Genomic DNA, 18,057 nt, shown 5'->3' with positions numbered 1-18,057 from the left:
GAGGACCATGAGTGTTACATGCGTAACATCTTGTCTCCGGAGGAGGGGGAGGACTATGTGTTTTATGATTTTGAATGTATGCAATAAACAAGGGTGCACGTGTCAAATTATGTGTACCGTATATTCCGGCGTACAAGACGACCTCTGATGTTAAAAAACATCCCCCAAAAATCGGGGGTCGTCTTGTACGCCGGATGCCCCGCCGCCGGAGCCCCTCCGCGGCTTTGAAAGCCTCGGGGGAAGCCGGCGGCGGGGCATCCCAGGCGCGCATGGGCTGCCCCCCCACCGGAGCCCCTCCGCGGCTTTGAAAGCCTCGGGGGAAGCCGGCGGGGGGGCATCCCAGGCGCGCCTGGGCTGCCCCCCCACCGGAGCCCCTCCGCGGCTTTGAAAGCCTCGGGGGAAGCCGGCGGGGGGGCATCCCAGGCGCGCATGGGCTGCCCCCCCGCCGGAGCCCCTCCGCGCCGCCGCGGAGGGGCTCCGGCGGGGGGGCAGCCCATGCGCGCCTGGGATGCCCCGCCGCCGGCTTCCCCCGAGGCTTTCAAAGCCGCGGAGGGGCTCCGGCGGGGGCGCAGCCCAGGCGCGCCTGGGATGCCCCGCCGCCGGCTTCCCCCCGAGGCTTTTAAAGCCGCGGAGGGGCTCCGGGGGGGGGGGCAGCCCATGCGCGCCTGGGATGCCCCCCCGCCGGCTTCCCCCGAGGCTTTCAAAGCCGCGGAGGGGCTCCGGCGGGGGGGGGGGGGGCAGCCCAGGCGCTCCTGGCGGCTTTGCTCCCGGTGCCTCTGGTCTGCTGGGGACCATCTCCAGCAGACCAGGGACACCGGGAGCAAAGGAGGCGGAGGGGCGCTGGGGTATAAGATGAAACCCTATCTTTTAATTAAAAAGATAGGGGGTCGTCTTATACACCCAGTCGCCCTATACGCCGGAAAATACGGTATGCCTTATACTTAAATAAAAAGACAGCTGGGAATTTAAGGGTGTAGAATGCGTCAGCGATTTTGCACGAACCTTTGTAGACAAGCACTTTAAGGACTACACTTTTATTGCTCATAACGCTAAAGGTTACGATTGTTATTTTGTCCTGAGACAGCTGATTAAGGAAAAAATGCCCGTCAGCCCCGTAATGCAAGGCAGAAAACTACCGTGTGTAACGGTGATGAACTTCAACATCAGGTTCATAGATTCTTTAAATTTTCTACCCACGAAACGTAGCAAGTTACCCAAAGCTATGGGATTCGAGGGGGTCGAAGGAGGGGTTATCAGACACTTTTAATGATGAACAACAACTTCCTAGCAATAAAGCGAATACGGTGATTATAGATGATCTGATGGAGTCTGTATCTGACAGTGGTGAAATCGAAAAAGCCTTTACAAAATACATACACCACAGAAACTTAAGGGTTATGTACATTGTGCAAAACATTTTTTGTCGGTGGAAAAAGAGCAGAACGATTAATTTAAATACTAAGTACAGTAAAACTCCAATTGTCCGGCATCCAGTGGTCCAGCACTCCCGATAGTCCGGCACAAACTGGAACCCGGAAGTGCTCCAGCCAGCCGGACAATTGGAGCTGCTCCGCGCCGCTTCCCCAAGTCCACTGCTGCCGCTGCTGAAACTGACCAGCGGCGGACTTGGGGAAGCAGCGCGGAGCAGAGCGGCTTTTGAGGACACTACCAAAAAGCCTTACAGGTATCTGCTGGTGGATTTAAACCCTTTGACGCCTGAAGCCTACAGGCTAAGAACAAGGCTTTCCCCCGCGACTGGCCCTGCGTATACGTCTTTTTAAAAGCTTATAAAAAATAGTCGGTTGTACCGAGCACCCCATTTTATAGAAGAGCGGCCCCACACAAGCATATCCAGGTGCGTGCAGAGAAACCTGGCTCTTTTAAGGCTCCTCATAAAAGCCAAGCCACAGCAAAGGAAAGTTATTCTCTGCGCAGCCTGCGAGGACTGGGTAGCGGCCATCTCAGAAATAGCGCTCAACACTTTCAAGGGCAACGTCCCCCCGAAACCGCGCCGAATAAGTGTGCTGAAAAAAAGCCAGGCGGCAATCAAAAACCTGAGCAATAAAAGACTGTCCCTCAAAAAGACGAAGCTAATTGTCAAGCAGTCCGGAGGGTTTATCCGCCTCTTGTTGAGCTTCGCTCTCCCTCTGCTGTCAGGAACAGAGAATGGGACACACTGAAAAAATGTATCTGGTGCCTAGCGGCCAGCTGGATCAGCTGAAAGGCGCCTCTCGCGGGAAAAGAAGTGTCAGAACCACAACCGCTCAGTGGCTGGATTCGGAAATGAAAGACATTCGTCAAAGAACCGCTTAGCCGACTACGAGAAGGCTAAACTGTATGAAAGGATCCTGCAAAGATACCTGATGTTGGACAGGCAGGGGGCAGGGGAAAAGACTACAATAAGTCTCTTTCTCCCCGAGCACGCGAGAGAAGTGCCCGGGAAAACCATCCCTCCGAAGCCGCGGCGAGCCCTACGGACTTTGTGATTTGGGAGGTGTTGCAGGGGGTAAATCCTCGCTCTAAAAAAATAGCTGAAATATTGTTACAGAAACTCAAACGGCATAAAGATGGTGCCTCTTGGACCGCCGATGGAAGCTTTGTGTACCGGGGGGCAGCCGTGGTCGGGTCTCACGTGCTCGACTTAGGGGAGTAACGGGCTCTCATTCTTTCGCTAACACGAGTGCATCTAGGGGGTGGCAAGCTTTTATGAAAGCTTTGGCGGAGCTAACCACACTGACGTCCGTTGTGGGTCATGTTACCAATAAAGAATATTTAGAACATCTAAAATTGGGGCTAGAGCCGGCCGAGACCGTAAGTAATGGCGCCTCTTTTAACCAGCCCTCTGCTAAAAAATGGAAAATCGCGTGGTTAACGGTGTAACATAAAAGACAAAAATCAACTTTTATTTTAGCGTTTTATAAATGCGCCTCTTTAAACTCGCGACAAGACACACACGTCTGGACGTGCTGAAACACGTTCAAAGCAAGGCCCCGCAGTGGTTTTCCTTTAACAAACCACGTCACCATGCGGGCGTTTTCCAGTCAATCGTTAGAGTACAATTTCAAAATCTGATCCAAAGATAAACCCCTGCCACGTTTCTTTAAAAAATATATATACAAGGATATCCAAAGGTCACAGCTAAAGGGTCCTGCAGTTATCTCTGCTGAAACATAACATGATTAGAGTTACGGTTTTAAAAAGCCGTAATAAATTTAGGAAAAAAACAACTGGAGGAAAATGGTAGGAATCAAAAAACTTCCTGAGCCCCCGCTTTGGTAAGTAAAGGGTCAGCCAGTGTTCCCTGGGCAAATTATGGGGGTGCGTGTTAGCGATAAGCCCCACAGGCCTTTCGGACATGCAGCCCCCCCAGAACATGTTGCTAGGAAAAACATCTGAAAATGAAGGGTCCTTTGATAAAAAAAAGTATTATCTGCCCAGGGTTCATCGTTACATATAGTCAAACAGGGTGTTTCTTCTGTGGTTCATTTCCAGCATGTTGTCAAACACGCCGTACACTATGGCTACGTCTACATTGGCATGATCTTGTGCAAATACTCTTTAGTGCAAGAGTTCTTGCGTTAAAGTATTTGCGCAAGAGAGCGTCTACACTGGCATGTGCCTTTGCGCAAGAGATGTGCTTTTGCACAAGAGCATCCGTGCCAGTGTAGATGCTCTCTTGCGCAAGAAAGCTCTGATGGACATTTTAACCATCGGGCTTTCTTGTGCAAGAAATTCATGTTGCCTGTCTACACTGGCCTCTTGTGCAAGAACAGTTGTGCAAGAGGGCTTATTCTTGAGCGGGAGCGTCATAGTTCTTGCGCAAGAAGCCCTGATTTCACACATTAGAACGTCAGTGTTCTTGCGCAAGAACTCCCGCCAGCGTAGACAGGCAGCATGTTTTTGTGCAAAAGCGGATGCTTTGGCGCAAGATCGCACCCATGTAGACACAGCTTATCATGTTAATGGTAGAGGGCAGCGATGCAGCAAACCGAATCTCCGCTCTCAGGTTGCTGGTTTTAATCAAGAAATAATGGTCAGCGCACTCCTGGTCTGGGGTCAGGTCAAAAGCGAAGAGCGTGTAACCCTGGACAAATTCATCACGGTTTATCAAGACCGAGCGGTCTTTTCCGTATTTCCCGGTTGCCTGCACCAGCTGCATGTACTCCTTCACGCAGTCTCCCTTCTCAAAATCGGGCTGCAGCCGTTTAGCCGGTACCTATTCGTTGTCCACATATAAGGGCCACAAAATGAACATGATAATGTTTCAAGTTAAAAGGGGTTTTCACGTAACTGTCGCTGAAGGTTTCGTTATGTACAAAACCGATCACAAGACGCTTGGGTAGCTGCCCCGGAAAGAAGTTTTCCTGGTTACTGACACGGCTGCCGGCCGAAATGCTAAACACCCTTATGCCCACGCAGTCTCCCAGGTACTTAGCATGTGCGGCGAGTAGCACTGTGGCCTCCAGGGCTTCCAAACTTGGGTAGCTCTGGTCTAGATCATCCCTGACAGATGTCTGTGCCATCTCCGGGTACCGCTCACCCAGTTACACCCGGGGAAGTTTCGGTAACCGGGTTTGGTTCTTTAAAGGATTCGACCCCACAGACAGAGGAATACTTCTTTTTAGGGTGAAACAAAGATTTTTATTTTTCTATTTACTTTATAATTAATTTTTCATTTAAATCAATTCACTATCTTTGATTCTTTTAAGATAGCTTAACATACAAGTAAAAAGTAGAAAAACAATACAGTTAAACAAGAAATAATAACTCCTCCTACAGCTATGCCCTCCAGATTTACCTTTACACAATTCATGGAGTTATCAAATATATAATACTCACGTTAAGACAGATAGAAGCATTGCTTAGATTCAGGAGATATTCTTTTCTTTATGACTCTCCTTTTTTGGATTTTTCGTTGCAACTTACGACTGGTGTTGTTCCCCTTTCGGCAGCAAGATACAGCGCCAGGGAGGAAGCCTGGTTGATCAGACCTAGCTTTTTCGGATTCGCAACCCGTCCGCTCTTGGTCTGTTCCGTCCAATCTTATATACCCTGTTTCGGTATTTCTCCACTCGCCTGACAATTGCTGACGTTCGATTTTTGTTGTCTCGTTCTGCCCTTTCAAAACTTTCGTCTGCTCCATTTGGGGTTATCAGCACTTTGTTGCATACTGCTGTCTGTGTTACTTACTTCCCTAAATGCGGGGTTACTGTTAGTCAACCAATCAAATTTGGTTTTTTATCTTACATCTGTGTCTTACAATGCTGCTTTTCCTTTACACTTACAACTAAACTGGTGCTCATTTGACATATTCCGGGTAGGCCTCAACACATCCCTACACAGGAAGAACCTAGTACTTCCGGCACGGACACGGAGCGTGGTTTCCCCGTGCGGATGGGTCTACGAATGCCAGGCTCCTTTGCTGTTCCGGTGGGAAGAACCCTGGGGGGGAGGGGAAGATCTGATACCGCCGAACTCCCAGTACCGTGCCCTGAATGCGGGTGGAATCCAGAGGCAATAGCCACGGATTGAGCTGAGGAACCTACTGAGAGAGCCGTCGTGCACTAGGGCCTGCAGCATGGGGCAGGGAGGACGCGCCCTGCTGCCACAGAAGAGCCATCAGCCCCCCAGGCGCTGTGGGGCGGAGAGGAAGCCCACGGCCTGGGTAACTCTCGGTCCCACTGGCTCCTGGGACGTGCCTCTTGGGGTGAGCCAGGCCTGGGCGGAGGAGCAGGCTCCCGGCACCCACTCTCCTGTTGCCCTCGGGGTTGAGCAGCCGGTGCCCCCGAGCTGTGACCTCCCAGTGGTGTCAGGGGCCTGCTCAGGGCAGCTATGCGGAGCCAGTTGTGTGCAGTCAGGCAGCAGGCCCACGGGCGGGGGCTATCGCACGTCCATCCCCAGCCTGCTGGGCTCAGCCTGACGCGTGGGAGGGGGGCACCCAGGCCAGGTGGAGGGACACACACTGGGGGTTCCCAGCCGGGATAGGGGCCCCCAGGCCAGGTGGAGAGACACAGGCCGGGGGTTCCCAGCCGGGACAGGGGCCCCCAGGCCAGGTGGAGGGGCACACGCCGGGGGGTCCCAGCCGGGACAGGGGCCCCCAGGCCAGGTGGAGGGGCACACGCCGGGGGGTCCCAGCCGGGACAGAGGCCCCCAGGCCAGGAGGAGGGGCACGCGCCAGGGGGTCCCAGCCGGGACAGAGGCCCCCAGGCCAGGAGGAGGGGCACGTGCCGGGGGGTCCCAGCCGGGACAGAGGCCCCCAGGCCAGGAGGAGGGGCACGTGCCGGGGGGTCCCAGCCGGGACAGAGGCCCCCAGGCCAGGTGGAGGGGCACGCGCCGGGGGTTCCCAGCCGGGACAGGGGCCCCCAGGCCAGGAGGAGGGGCACGCGCCGGGGGTTCTCAGCCGGGACAGGGGCCCCCAGGCCAGGAGGAGGGGCACGCGCCGGGGGGTCCCAGCCGGGACAGAGGCCCCCAGGCCAGGTGGAGGGGCACGTGCCGGGGGTTCCCAGCCGGGACAGGGGCCCCCAGGCCAGGAGGAGGGGCACGCGCCGGGGGTTCCCAGCCGGGACAGGTGCCCCCAGGCCAGGTGGAGGGACACGCACCGGGGGGTCCCAGCCGGGACAGGTGCCCCCAGGCCAGGAGGAGGGGCACGCACCGGGGGTTCCCAGCCGGGACAGGTGCCCCCAGGCCAGGTGGAGGGACACGCACCGGGGGGTCCCAGCCGGGACAGGTGCCCCCAGGCCAGGTGGAGGGGCACCGGCCGGGGGGTCCCACCCAGCCCAGCCGGGAGCCGGCAGTAGCGACCCGAGCTCCGCGAAGCGAAGCCGCGTCCGGGGCCAATCCGGCGCCTGCAGCGGGTGTGGCCGGACGAGCAGCGCCCCGGGCCAATGACAACCCGGAGCCGCGCCAGGGAAGGGGGCGGGCGGCGCTGAAAGCGAAACCGGATCGCTCGGCGTCGGAGCGAGCCAGGCCTGGAGCGCGGCGCCCGGGGCCCCTCGGGAAAGGCGGTCGCGGGCTCCGAACCCCGCGGCGTGGCTCGCGCAGCATCCGGCGTGACACCGGAGTAGCCCCGGGGCAGAGCAAGTGAGAGAGTTAGCGGGGTGGGGGAGGGGCATTCACCCCTTCCTGCCCCAGCCGCCCCCTTGGTGCCTCCGCCCCCCGGCTGGGCCGCTTTCGCCGGGGAGGCCCCTGGGCACCGGGGCTTTGCCCGGCGTGGGGATGCTCCTGGCCGGGTTGGCCTGTGCCCGCGGGGAGCCGGGCAGCACCAGCTGTGCCGCGCCAGGTACGCCCGGCTGCTCCTGCGAGTCCCCGTCCTGTGCCAGGGCCGCCTGTGGCAGCGCTGCCCCCTCACGGCTCCGGGCCCGGTGGCCGTGGGGACCAGGCAGAGATCGGCGTCTCGGAAGCAGGGTCCCTCGGGGGGGTGTTGCGCTGGGCCACGACGGCCGCTTTCCCTCTGCCCTCTCCAGGTGCGGAGCCGGAGCCTTGCGGAGGCGCCATGTCGTACCCCTACGCCCCCCCTCCCTACAGCGACCCCTGCAGCCCCCCTCCCTACAGCGACAAGAACCCCCTCATCCCGCTGCGGCCGGACGCCTGCTCGCCGCCAGGCCCCTCTAGCGAGGGCTTCCAGGAGCTGGGCCTCGATCCTGCGCCGTCCGTGCCCTGTGCCGGGGGCTTCCTGCAACCAGGAGGATATGCAGCTTCCGGGGGCTGTTCCCAGCCAAAAGGCCCGGAGCCCCCCATGCCGACGATCCCGACGCACTTGGGTAAGCTGGGCATTCACTAGAGGGTGTTTCTTATGGGGGTGCTGCACAGAAACCCCCTGAGCCCAGAGGGCTGCACACAGGAAACCCAGGCCCATCAGCCTGCTGAAACAGACGAGGGACCCCCCTGGTTCCGGAGCCCCTGAGGGACGGGGCAAAGAGAGTAACAAGGGGCTCCCAGGGGACGGGGCCAGATGGGCCATCAGGGTGGCAGAACCCGTGTGGGACCAGAGGCCAGGAGTGAGGTGTGCAAGGCAGAGGAGGCGGTGGGGTGAAGGGCAGGGGGGCCCTAAAAGGGCAGGTGACTCGGGTGCTGCAGGGCCTGGTGTGTATGGATGTGTGGGGTGGGGGGTTCCTTGACCTCCTGGGAAGTATGGGCTCTGATCTGTCCCCCCCAGATCAGCTAGAGAGGAGATCTCCTGGTAGGAAGCAAAATATTCCAAGCTCGCTCCCCAGGGAATTCGGCTGCAAAAAACTCTGCCCATGGTATTTTAAAATTCTGCTTATTTTAGGTGTCGCAATAACACCATAGAATCATGCCGATTTTTCAATGTGCTCTGACCATTCATCTCAAAGTACCTCTCAGCCGATCTGTCTGTCGCAAGACAGAGGACGAAAAAGAACCAGGATTCTTTTGGGTTTTGGTTGTTTTGACAAATAGATTCCTTGCTGGGTATGTTCATACTGAACACGGAGCAGTCACTGACTGGCACTACCTCACGTGGCCGTATTTCCTGCTCTGCTCGGAAGCAGCGCAGGACAGAAGCTGGCTGTGACCTGATGGGGGTGGGAGACATATGGACAGGGTTTGGGGCTTGTGGGGGGGGGGTGAGGGTGTTGGGGAGCCTCCCCATACAGACCCTGCCTGACCCCTAATCTGTCCTTGCCCCCAGGTATCCCTGCACCTCACTCAGCTACCCCATCCCTATGTGGCCTTGCACCTCCTGCCTCCATGAATCTCTGCACCCCACTAAGTCACCCCCGAGCCACCACCTCCCACTCAGCCCTGCCCAGTCTGTCCTGCTCCACTAGCCCTTCTGAACCCCAATCTGTGTGCCCCCCCCCCCCCCGGCTGCCTTGTGTGCCCTGCAGGGTCTGTGCCCCAGGCCTGCTCACCTGCAAGGAACCCAGCCTCCCCCATGAGCCAGCTGCCCTCCCACAGCACCCCCTAGTGGCCGAACGGCATCGCTGCAGCACCTCTGGCAGAATGTGTTTGCTGGAGGGGAGGGAAAAACCTGGGGGGGGGAGGACATGAATTGTGCGCATGCGCGGTGCCAAACAACCCCCCCCCCCCCCCCAGCCCTGCAGCTTCATAGGTTTCCCTCCCCCGCCCCCCGTGTAGGAGCTGGGCACCAGCAGCCATGGGATCCGATCATCTCAGCCTGTGGATTTGGGAGCTGGCAAGACTGGGGTGGGGGCACCTGTGAAGCTGGAGGGCTTGTGGGAGGGCTCTGGGGACCCCCCCCCCCAGCTTCTGGGAGACCGTGGCTGCTATGTGGAGCACGGTCCATCCCTTGCCCTGCCCCCGAAAGTTCCCTGTTGTGAGGGGGAGCCCTGGCGTGGCCCCCAGCGGGGCTGCACAGAGATGCTCCTGCCGGGTGGGGGTGGGGGTCTGACTTGGGAGGGGGGGCCCCCCTGGAACACTCCACAGGGGAGCTGCAGAACGGAGACAGCGCTGCTCAAGTTGCTTCCTTGCGCTGGGTGCCCCGGCCTCGTCCTCCCGGCCACGGCGTCAGCGGGACCCCGGCTGGGGCTGAGGAGTCAGGGCAGGACGTCCCAGGGGGCAGCCCCCTCCTGGCGGAAGGTGGGCAGGGAGGGACATGGGCGCGGGCGGGGCAGCCGCCACACATGAGCCGGCTCCGCGGGGCCCAGGGGAGCCAGCGTTCGGGTGCCGAAAGCTCATGGGTCCCCCCTTCCATCCGCCTAGGGGGCACCGGCCTCCCCACAGGGGATCCCCACGTCGCCATCAGCTTTGGGAACGACTCTGTCGGGGCCGCCGACTGGAGCGACAAGGGAGTGCGACAAGGCTTCATCCGCAAGGTAACGCCCGAGGGGGCCGGGCTGCAGGGTGGGGGCGCCTGGTGGGGAGGGGTGCCCCTGACTCTGGCCCTGGGCCACAGGCTGCGGGTGGGGGGGCGCCTGGGTGCAGTGCGGGGCTGTGGGGATGGCGTCTTACGAGGCCAGCGGCCGGGGCAGTGTCATGCTCCTGCAGTTGCAGGGTACATCAGTGCTGGCAGGGGGTGGGAGCTCGGCCCGCGGCTGGGAGGCGGCTGGAGGGGAGGGAAAACCCTGGGCTATAGAGGCCCTCCTGGCCTGGAGAGCATTGGGGACACCCAGACCCTGTTGGGAGCCTCCATGGGTGCTGCCCATGAGGGGGGTGATCTCTGTGCCCCACCTGGTCCCGGGCTGGGGCTGCGTCCAGCAGCAGCGAGATCCAGCGGCTCCCTCCCACCTGGCGCGGGGCAGCGGGGGGCAGTGGCGCCTGGGGGCGGCCGCGTCTCTCCTGGGGCAGGGCCGGTGCCCGCGGGTGACCCCGTCCGTCGGTCTGTCTCCTCCAGGTCTACACCATCATCTCTGTGCAGCTGCTGGTGACCGTGGGCATCATCGCCGTGTTCACCTTCGTGTGAGTCCCGCTGCCCCGCGCCCGGCCCTGGCTGCCGCCCCGCAGCTGCTCCCTGCTCCGCCGGGCCAGGAGCTGGGACCCCCGGGGCTCTTCCGTCTGCCCCCGGCCCTGCCCCCGCTGAGGGGAGGGGCCTGAGCTAGGGAGGGGCCTGAGCTAGGCCGGGGGCTGGAGGAGCCGGGTGCCGTCTCACAAGGGGGGCCCACCCCAGGGCTGCTGCCAGCCGGGCAGGGTGCAGCCCGGCGGGGCGAGACGGGGGGACGCTGCCCTGCACTGGCTGGAGGGATCCTGGCGGGTCTGTCGGGGAGACGGGCCCAGGGTGGGGCAGGGTTAAAGGTCTGTCCTTCCTCCCCACTGGGCACCCCACGGCTGGCTCGGGGCGATGGGGAACGGGGAGAATCTCGCTCCCCCTCCTTAGGTCAGGCCCCGCGCTGCGCCCACGGGGGGTGGAGGCGCCAGGGGGCGGAGATGGGGCCGCGCGAACCCAGGGGCCGATCTCACGCTCTTCCCTCTTTGCAGCACCCCCGTCCAGATGTTTGTGCGGAGGAATTTTGTGGTGTACTACGCCTCTTAGTAAGTGTCTGCCCCCGGGGAGCCCTGCCCACCCCAGGGCCCCTCCCTCCCTGCCCCAGGGCCCCTCCCTCTTGGTAGGGCCCTGTGCTGCACGGCCGCCCCGTCGGGGGCTCCCTGCTGAGGGTCACAAGGCTCCGGTGCCCCATGCCAGAGGCAGCGGGTGCAGGGTCGGTGGGGCCCCCCGTTCTGGGGAGGAAGGGGGCAGTTAATAACTAGGAAGGAAACCAGGAAATCGGCTTCCGAAACTCCGCTCGGGCGCGGCGCTGTGCCGCTGAAGGTAACGAAATCGCTGGGCTCCCGGCCAGGGGTGATTGACGAGTCGGATTGGGGCTGTACCGTGCGACCGGCGAATGAGCGGGAGAAATGTGACGGAGACGCCCATTCCGCCACTGCGAGCAGGGAAGAGCCGCGAGGCGGACGAGGGGGAGAGTGGGTCGTGTTCTGGGATGAGAGTGGAGGAGTTTGGCTCATTTAGCCCAGCAAAACGAGGGCTGAGAGGGGAACTGATTTCTGCCTGTAAATACGTCCGAGGGCCACCTGCAATAGCAAAGATGGGACCCAGTGGCCCGGGAAGTCTTTTTTGGCCGTTTGAAGAGGGAGTGAGGTCTAGTGGTTAGAGGGTGAGCCTGTTGGGGTCTACTGATCCCAGTTCTGCTGTGTGACCTCAGCCACTGTGCTGCCTCAGTTTCCCCTCTGTGCCACGGGGATGATACTACCCCCCCAAGAGGGGCGATGGGAAACATAAGGGCTGTTGCTCAGGTGCCTCAGGTGGAGGCGAAGGGCAGCGCGCAGCACGAGGCCAGCAGGGCAGAGGTTGGCACTGGGGGCCGCCAGGAATCGAAAGGGCCCTGCTGCCTGGCACGAGGCTCCGACCGCCCTGGCTTTGGGGGGAGCAGAGCTGGGAGGGGTCCAATGTCTGTCTCTTCCCTCCCCAGCGCTGTGTTCCTGGTCACCTACCTGGTGCTGGCCTGCTGCCAGGGCCCCAGGTGAGTGTGCGTCCCAGCAGGTCAGAAAGTGCAGCCCCTCCCTCCGTGCCCCAGCTTGGAGTCCCCTGGGAATTGGGGGCGGGAGGGACCGAGGCAGGGGTCCAGACCAGACCGGGCTCTGGCTCCGGGCCAAGGGCCGACGAGATGGGGCCAGGCCCCAGGGTCTGTTTCTGTCCAGCAGGGGGTCGGTTTTCATGGGGACCTCTCTCTCCCCCTCCCCCGCCCCGTGCCCTGCAGTCTCATCCAGGCCAAAATGCCGCGCCCTCACACTGAGCCCCCCCGCCTGCAGCCCTGGCTCCGGCCCCCACCCCTCACCTCTGTGTTCGCTCCCTCCCCCAGGAGACGCTTCCCCTGGAATATCATCCTGCTGAGCATCTTTGTAAGTGGGGCTGTGGGCTGGGGGGGCCCCGATCCTGGGAGGGGCCTTGTGGGGAGGGGCGGGATGGACTGAAGTGGTTTGGATGGGGCCCGGGGACACCAGGGGGTAGAAATGGGGGAGGGAGGGTCCGTGCGTCCACCTGTCCCTGCCGGGAGCCGGCTTCATAGCTAATCCCACCCTTTCCTTCCCTTTGCTGCAGACGCTGGCCATGTCCTTCATGATGGGCGCCATCACCAGGTACCGGCTGGGACACCCGCTCTGAGCCCGGCCCTGAGTTTGCCTGGCGGGGGAAGGGGGGGTGGAAAGTATGTGGCCCCCCCAGGCCTCACGCCTCCCCGTCTGGGCCTGGTGACGCCTGTCCCCGGCTGCACAGAGGACACGAGGTGTCCGGTGTCCGTTGTGGGCCCCACACGCCGACCCTGCCACGTCCGGGCGCTCGCCCTGCGGGGGCTGAGGGTGTGGCTGGAAAGGAAATCAGCCCCCCTCCCCCCCAGTTTCTAACTTCCGGGCCCCTCACTGGCTCGGCTCTGCTGCGAGTGGCCCTGGAGTCTGGGCTCAGACAGCGCCTCCTGGGGGTGAGTGGCAGAACTGCAGGCTGCCTGGGACGGCTTTTCTGCAGGCACCTGGGGGCAGTGTGTCCCCCACCCATCCCGGGCAATGTGCCGCCCCTGGAGCCGGTGGGCTGGCGCTGCCGGGGAGCGAGCCGCGGGTCTGAGCTCCCGTTACACGGGGAGGGGGACGCGGGAAATAATCGACTGGCTTTGAAACGCCCCCCCCCCCCTTTGTTCACAGCATGTACAGCACCAAGGCTGTCCTGATCGCCATGGTGATCACCGCCATAGTGGCCATCGCTGTCACCGTCTTCTGCTTCCAGACCAAGGTGAGGCTCAGGGGCGCCCAGGGCAGCGGGGACGGGGGTCGGGGACTTCCCCTCCTGAGGGCCCCCGCGGTGTAGGCTGGGGCTGGGCACCGGGCCGACGCCGCATCGCCCAGCGTAGGGTGCTGGGGGGCAGAGAACCCCTGGCCCTGGGGGCCGCGCTGCCTGCGCCCAGCTCTGGGGCCAGACTCCAACGGGGATCTCGTGCAGCGGCCCAGAGAGCCTGCAGGGCGGCCGCTTCCTGGGGGGGCTCCTCGCTGGCCACGTCCCAGCTGGGCAGCGCCGTGCCCTGCAGGCGCCGCCCCCGCTTTCGGGGAAGAGCCAGTGTGGCCCATCCTGGCTGCCCTGGGGAGCAGCCAGCCCCAGTCTTTGGCACCCCTGCTGGGGAAGCCTCATGCCGAATAGGGCGAATCAAAATCGGTGGGGGGAGGGTTAATTAAAATATATGTTTGGAAATTTTGAAGCTATTTATTTAAAAACTTGAAGCTGGCAATTTAAGACCAAAACTGATTGTAATATAATTTCAATTAAATGCAAAAACCTATGAAGCAGGTCCTGTTTCCTACTGGGTGATAAAGACCGTCGCTATTGACTGGTGGAACTCACTGGCGTAGCACTGTGAGTTGTTGAAGGGCTGCTCCAGCTTTTGACAGCAGCCGTGTCCTGCGCAGGTGTAGGGAGAGAACTTTCTCCATTTCAGTTGATTCAACTCATTCATTTCAAAGCTAAGAAACCAAGTGAGGGTGACGAAAAAGCAGGAAACCTCATTTTCCTCTTCCAATTTCTCAGTGAAAGCCAGCCGAGAGGATGAAATCTACTAGTTCTAAAATCCTGAAGGTCACAGTGACTAGAGTAGAAACAATCAATGCAAAACATGTGGTGGTCCACTTTTTTTCTTGTGTATCTAGCACTTCTAAGGTAGTTAATGACAAAAATGTGCTGGTTTTTGTGTATTTTGAATTGTTTGAATTTCTATCCAAACAGCGCTTGACACACATCTCAACTTAATCCTCATCTGGTAAAACGTGAATCTTTGTAACTACTTAAATAGATGTGTATAGATAGTGCTTCTTCCTGCTTAGCCAAGAAAAGTACCACATTTCATGTCAAAGCTTTCTCTTTTAAACATGTAGATGTGCAACAAATGAGCAACCAATGAGCTCTTGTCTTCCGGACACCAATGACATGGTGCAGATGCAAATCAATTATTTAAATCAAGGTTTCCTGCTTGGTGGCTAAAATCGGCGATGGGAGTGACTTTGATTGCAATCAGTCCGTCCTGGTGTGGTGGGATAGCTATGTGCTCTGTGGGTCTCACAGTGCCTTGTCTCCCTCCCGCCGGCAGGTGGATTTCACCTCGTGTACCGGGTTGTTCTGTGTGCTGGCGATCGTCCTCCTGCTGACCTCGATCGTCACCGCCACTGTCCTTTACTACAAATATGTGAGTAGGGGCTGCTCCTTGCAAGGCTGGGGGAGGCCCGGTCATAGACCGGCTGGGACATGACGCTGCAAGTCCCAGCTATATCTGCAGAACTTAAGCCCAGTGTGACCAGCATGGTGCACAACTGGCCTGAGTCTGCAGAGAGACTGAAGCAATAGCCCATTTTCACAGGGAGGGTGTTAACTCTGACTTGACAGGGGTGATGACTCTGAAACCTAAGGATGGCGCACCGGAATGTCCGCAGCAGGGCGATTTTCTTCTCTGATCACATCAGATCCTGGGAAGGGGGTGAATGAAATGACCAAATTTGGGTCTTGCAAACAGATCCCACTCTGCCACCTTGCAGGAAAGCATCCGTGAGCCAGCTGCCCTCAGCAACAGCTCGCATTCGGCCAGAGATGCCGGTGCATGTTGTGTTGGCAGTGGGAGTATTGCCTGGGAGATTTGGTCCGCCTTAAAAGGTGGATGCTTGATGCTTTGCTGGGAGACTTCTAAAGAAACCCCGGATGCATCCAATGTGGCTCAGGAGGGGTGCTCTTCCCTCAGCTTTGGGGGTGCCCCTCGCTCCCCTGAGTTGCCCAAGGAGGCGCTGTATTGCCAGAGTGGCCCTTTCAGATCTGCAACCCCAAGAGCCCCTTCATCTCTAAAAATAATCCCTTGGCTTGTTTGTTGGAGGTTAGTTCACAGCTGTCATGCTTCTCCCCAGAAGTGGCCGCATTTTGGGGGTGGGCAAAAGACTCCGTAGGGATTGTGCTCTGGGAGCTGGCTGGTTTTTTTCCCCAGCCCCCGACGGGTGGGTTACGTGGGTCGTCTGTGCCCCGAACACCTCGCAGCAACGGGATTCGTTCCTCCTCCTTTCTGTAGGTCCGCTGGCTCCACATGCTGTACGCGGCCCTCGGGGCGATCGTCTTCACCCTGGTGAGTAGCGCCGCCTGCCCTCTCTCCCAGCTGAACCTGGACCCCTGTTCCTGGGGCGGACAGGAGGCAGCTCTGGGCTCTGGCACGAGGGGCCGATCATCTTTCGCGCCGGGCTGACCCAGCGCCCTGTCTCTGCTCTCCCCAGTTCCTGGCCTTCGACACCCAGCGGCTGGTAGGGAACCGGCAGTACGCCATGGACCCGGAGGAGTACGTCTTCGGCGCCCTGGACATCTACGTGGATATTATCTACATCTTCCTGTTCCTGCTGCGGCTCGTGGGCTGGAGATAGGGCCTCGGGCGGGGCTCCTGGCTGGCACGGCCCGGGGTCAAGGGGCACTCTGAGAATGCCTGGCTTCTTTCCTTGCTGTCTCTGCCTTTCCTCCTCCTTGCCCTGGCGTGTCTCCCAGGCTAATGGCCTCTGCTTTTGTGCCTCGCCCGAGAGCCCAGCGTGGGATTCCCCTGGTCTGTGCACGGAGGGGTAGCGGGTGGGGCAGGCCCATGTGCCCTGCAGAAGCCTGATAACGAAGCCAGCATCCGCCCATTCCCGCCCGCCTCATTAATTGCTCTACGGCCCTTTGTGCTCCTACGTGGCCTCCTGCCTGTCGTCTCTCTGCCCCCAGGGGCGGGTCCGGGCACTGAGTTCCTCCCCGGCACGTCCTCTCTTGCTGTTCGTGGCCCTGCTCCCGAGCCTCTGGGCTCAGCTCCCTGGCAAGTGACAAATCCAGGGGCCTGGTGGTGCAGAGTCAGGATTTAAATTCTTAGCAGCTGGCAGGTGCTGGGGGAGAGTGAAGGGTTGGGGGGCTCTCAGCCCCCCGCATTGGAGACATTAATGGGGCTCGTAATGACCCGAGCCCAGAACAGTTTGCCAAGGTAAAGGGGCTGAGCAGGGAGAGGAAGTGAATTCATGTCCTCGTGGAGGAGAACGGGGGTTCTAGGCTCCGGCTCTCGCCGTGACACAAGCTGCCAGCCTCTCCCGCCCCGGCCTGGCGAGCAGCGTTAGCTGGGTGAGTTGCGTTCCCCAGGGCTGCAAGAGGCCAAGCGTGGGACAGATCTGTCCTCACTGCTGTTCAGCCCCCGGTGAGCAGCTCTGGCCCCATATCCCCTCCAAGGGCAGCGGAGAGACGGGGGGCTCAAGTCCTCGCGCCGATCCAAACCAGTCTGCACCTTCCCTCTGCCCAGCAGAGTGCCCTCCAGTGGAGAGGGGCAGAGCGGGCTGCAGTCCATGCACTGAGAAATATACATATTTTTTTACAGGGGCGAGGGATTTTTTTTATACATGTCTTAAATGCCAGTGTTTGCCCAGCCCAGTTTTCACCCTGTGTCTGAGGTTTTATAGTACAACGAGAATCTTCCAGGCTAGCAATAGAGCTTCTGTCTCCTGCCATTGATCTACTACAGGCCTTAGGTTGGGTTTTTCAACCTGTTGGCACGCTGGCTCCTCCAGCTGTGCCTGGGGTGGGGGCCCAGCTCAAAGCAGAGCCAGGTCCCCGCTCAGAGTAGGGCAGCCCTATCAGCACGCCCCAAGGGCAGGGCATGGGAACTGGGTGCAGCGAGCGTTAACCCTTGGTGCTCCTTCCACGCTACTAGCGGCCTGGCACGGCCTTCTTCACGCAGTGCCTTAAACCCGGCTGGGCCTGGCAGGGTGGGGAGGCCGGCCCAGCACCCTGCAGGGAATCGCCCCTTTCATGGGCTGCCCTCCTCAGACCCATGTGCTACACCCACCTAGGGAAGGAGACCAGCTTGTCCTGGGTGCAGAGCTCCTGTGCAGCACAGCCCGGCTATGTCCCGGCCGAGGGAGGGGGCGCTGCAGGGTTACTGCCCCCCCCCCAGAAGAACAGAGCGGGGCCCCCCTCCCTGGGGAGAGCTCTGCACCCCCAGCCGGGTTCGGAGTGGCCCCGGTCCTGCAGGAGCGGGTGGGAAGGGATGTTTGAACAGCACTTACCTGTCTTACGTCCTCTGTGGAGCGGCTGCGCGGCATGGTCGTCTCCCCGCACCCAATAAAGCAAAACTTTGATTTTTTTCCAAGCGCCCGGTGCCTATTGATTTATATGCAGGCGAAGCAGGGGGGCCTGGCCCCTGGGACCTGGATTGCCCAGCACTGCCAGAGACCCGAGGGGCAGTACAAGCAAACCCTGCTTCAGCCCGAACCATCCCTGCCTCCCAGAGACCTCTCTAGGAAGAGGGCGAGTTCAGTCTTCGGGGGCTGGACCAGCCTCGGCCAGGCTGCCCCCCAGAGGCCTCGGGACAGGGATGTGGAGCGGGGATAGGACACACACAGCTCCCAACTGGAAAAGGACAAAGATGCCATTTCACGCAGGCACCAGGCACCCTGGCTCGATTTTTCCAAGTCCGATGGCCAATGGGCTGTTATCAGAGCTGGGGCCTTGCCCACGTAACCCGCAGGGCTGCGTTGGACTGGCCTGTGCTCCACGCAGCTTCCAGGAAGGGCATGTAAGAAGAGAGCCAATGGGAGTGCAGAAGGGGGCTGTGCTCGGAGCCCCGTGGG

General features: G+C 60.2%; 1 protein-coding gene across 3 annotated transcripts; it reads left to right on the top strand.

Annotated features, from left to right (window-relative positions):
• Positions 1-6,896: 6,896 nt before the first annotated feature.
• On the top strand, positions 6,897-17,571 carry LOC102452202 (protein lifeguard 3). Of its 3 annotated transcripts, XM_075932989.1 has the most exons (13): positions 6,897-6,984; positions 7,016-7,080; positions 7,464-7,760; positions 9,685-9,797; positions 10,316-10,380; positions 10,897-10,950; positions 11,886-11,936; positions 12,276-12,315; positions 12,515-12,552; positions 13,108-13,195; positions 14,538-14,633; positions 15,498-15,551; positions 15,697-17,571. In XM_075932989.1, the coding sequence occupies exons 3-13, from the start codon at positions 7,493-7,495 to the stop codon at positions 15,838-15,840; spliced, it is 1,011 nt and encodes a 336-aa protein (XP_075789104.1). In that variant the 5' UTR covers positions 6,897-6,984; positions 7,016-7,080; positions 7,464-7,492; the 3' UTR covers positions 15,841-17,571. The 3 variants fall into 3 exon arrangements, with proteins under 3 accessions (XP_075789104.1, XP_075789103.1, XP_075789102.1); XM_075932988.1 differs by having other exon boundaries at positions 6,908-7,080; XM_075932987.1 differs by lacking the exons at positions 6,897-6,984; positions 7,016-7,080 and adding an exon at positions 7,087-7,279.
• The last annotated feature ends 486 nt before the right edge of the window (positions 17,572-18,057 follow it).

The sequence above is a fragment of the Pelodiscus sinensis genome, chromosome 7 (assembly GCF_049634645.1).
Source record: "Pelodiscus sinensis isolate JC-2024 chromosome 7, ASM4963464v1, whole genome shotgun sequence".
Taxonomy (NCBI): domain Eukaryota; kingdom Metazoa; phylum Chordata; order Testudines; family Trionychidae; genus Pelodiscus; species Pelodiscus sinensis.
The sequence above is the reverse complement of the archived record's forward strand: the minus strand, read 5'-3'. Positions and strand labels throughout refer to the sequence as shown.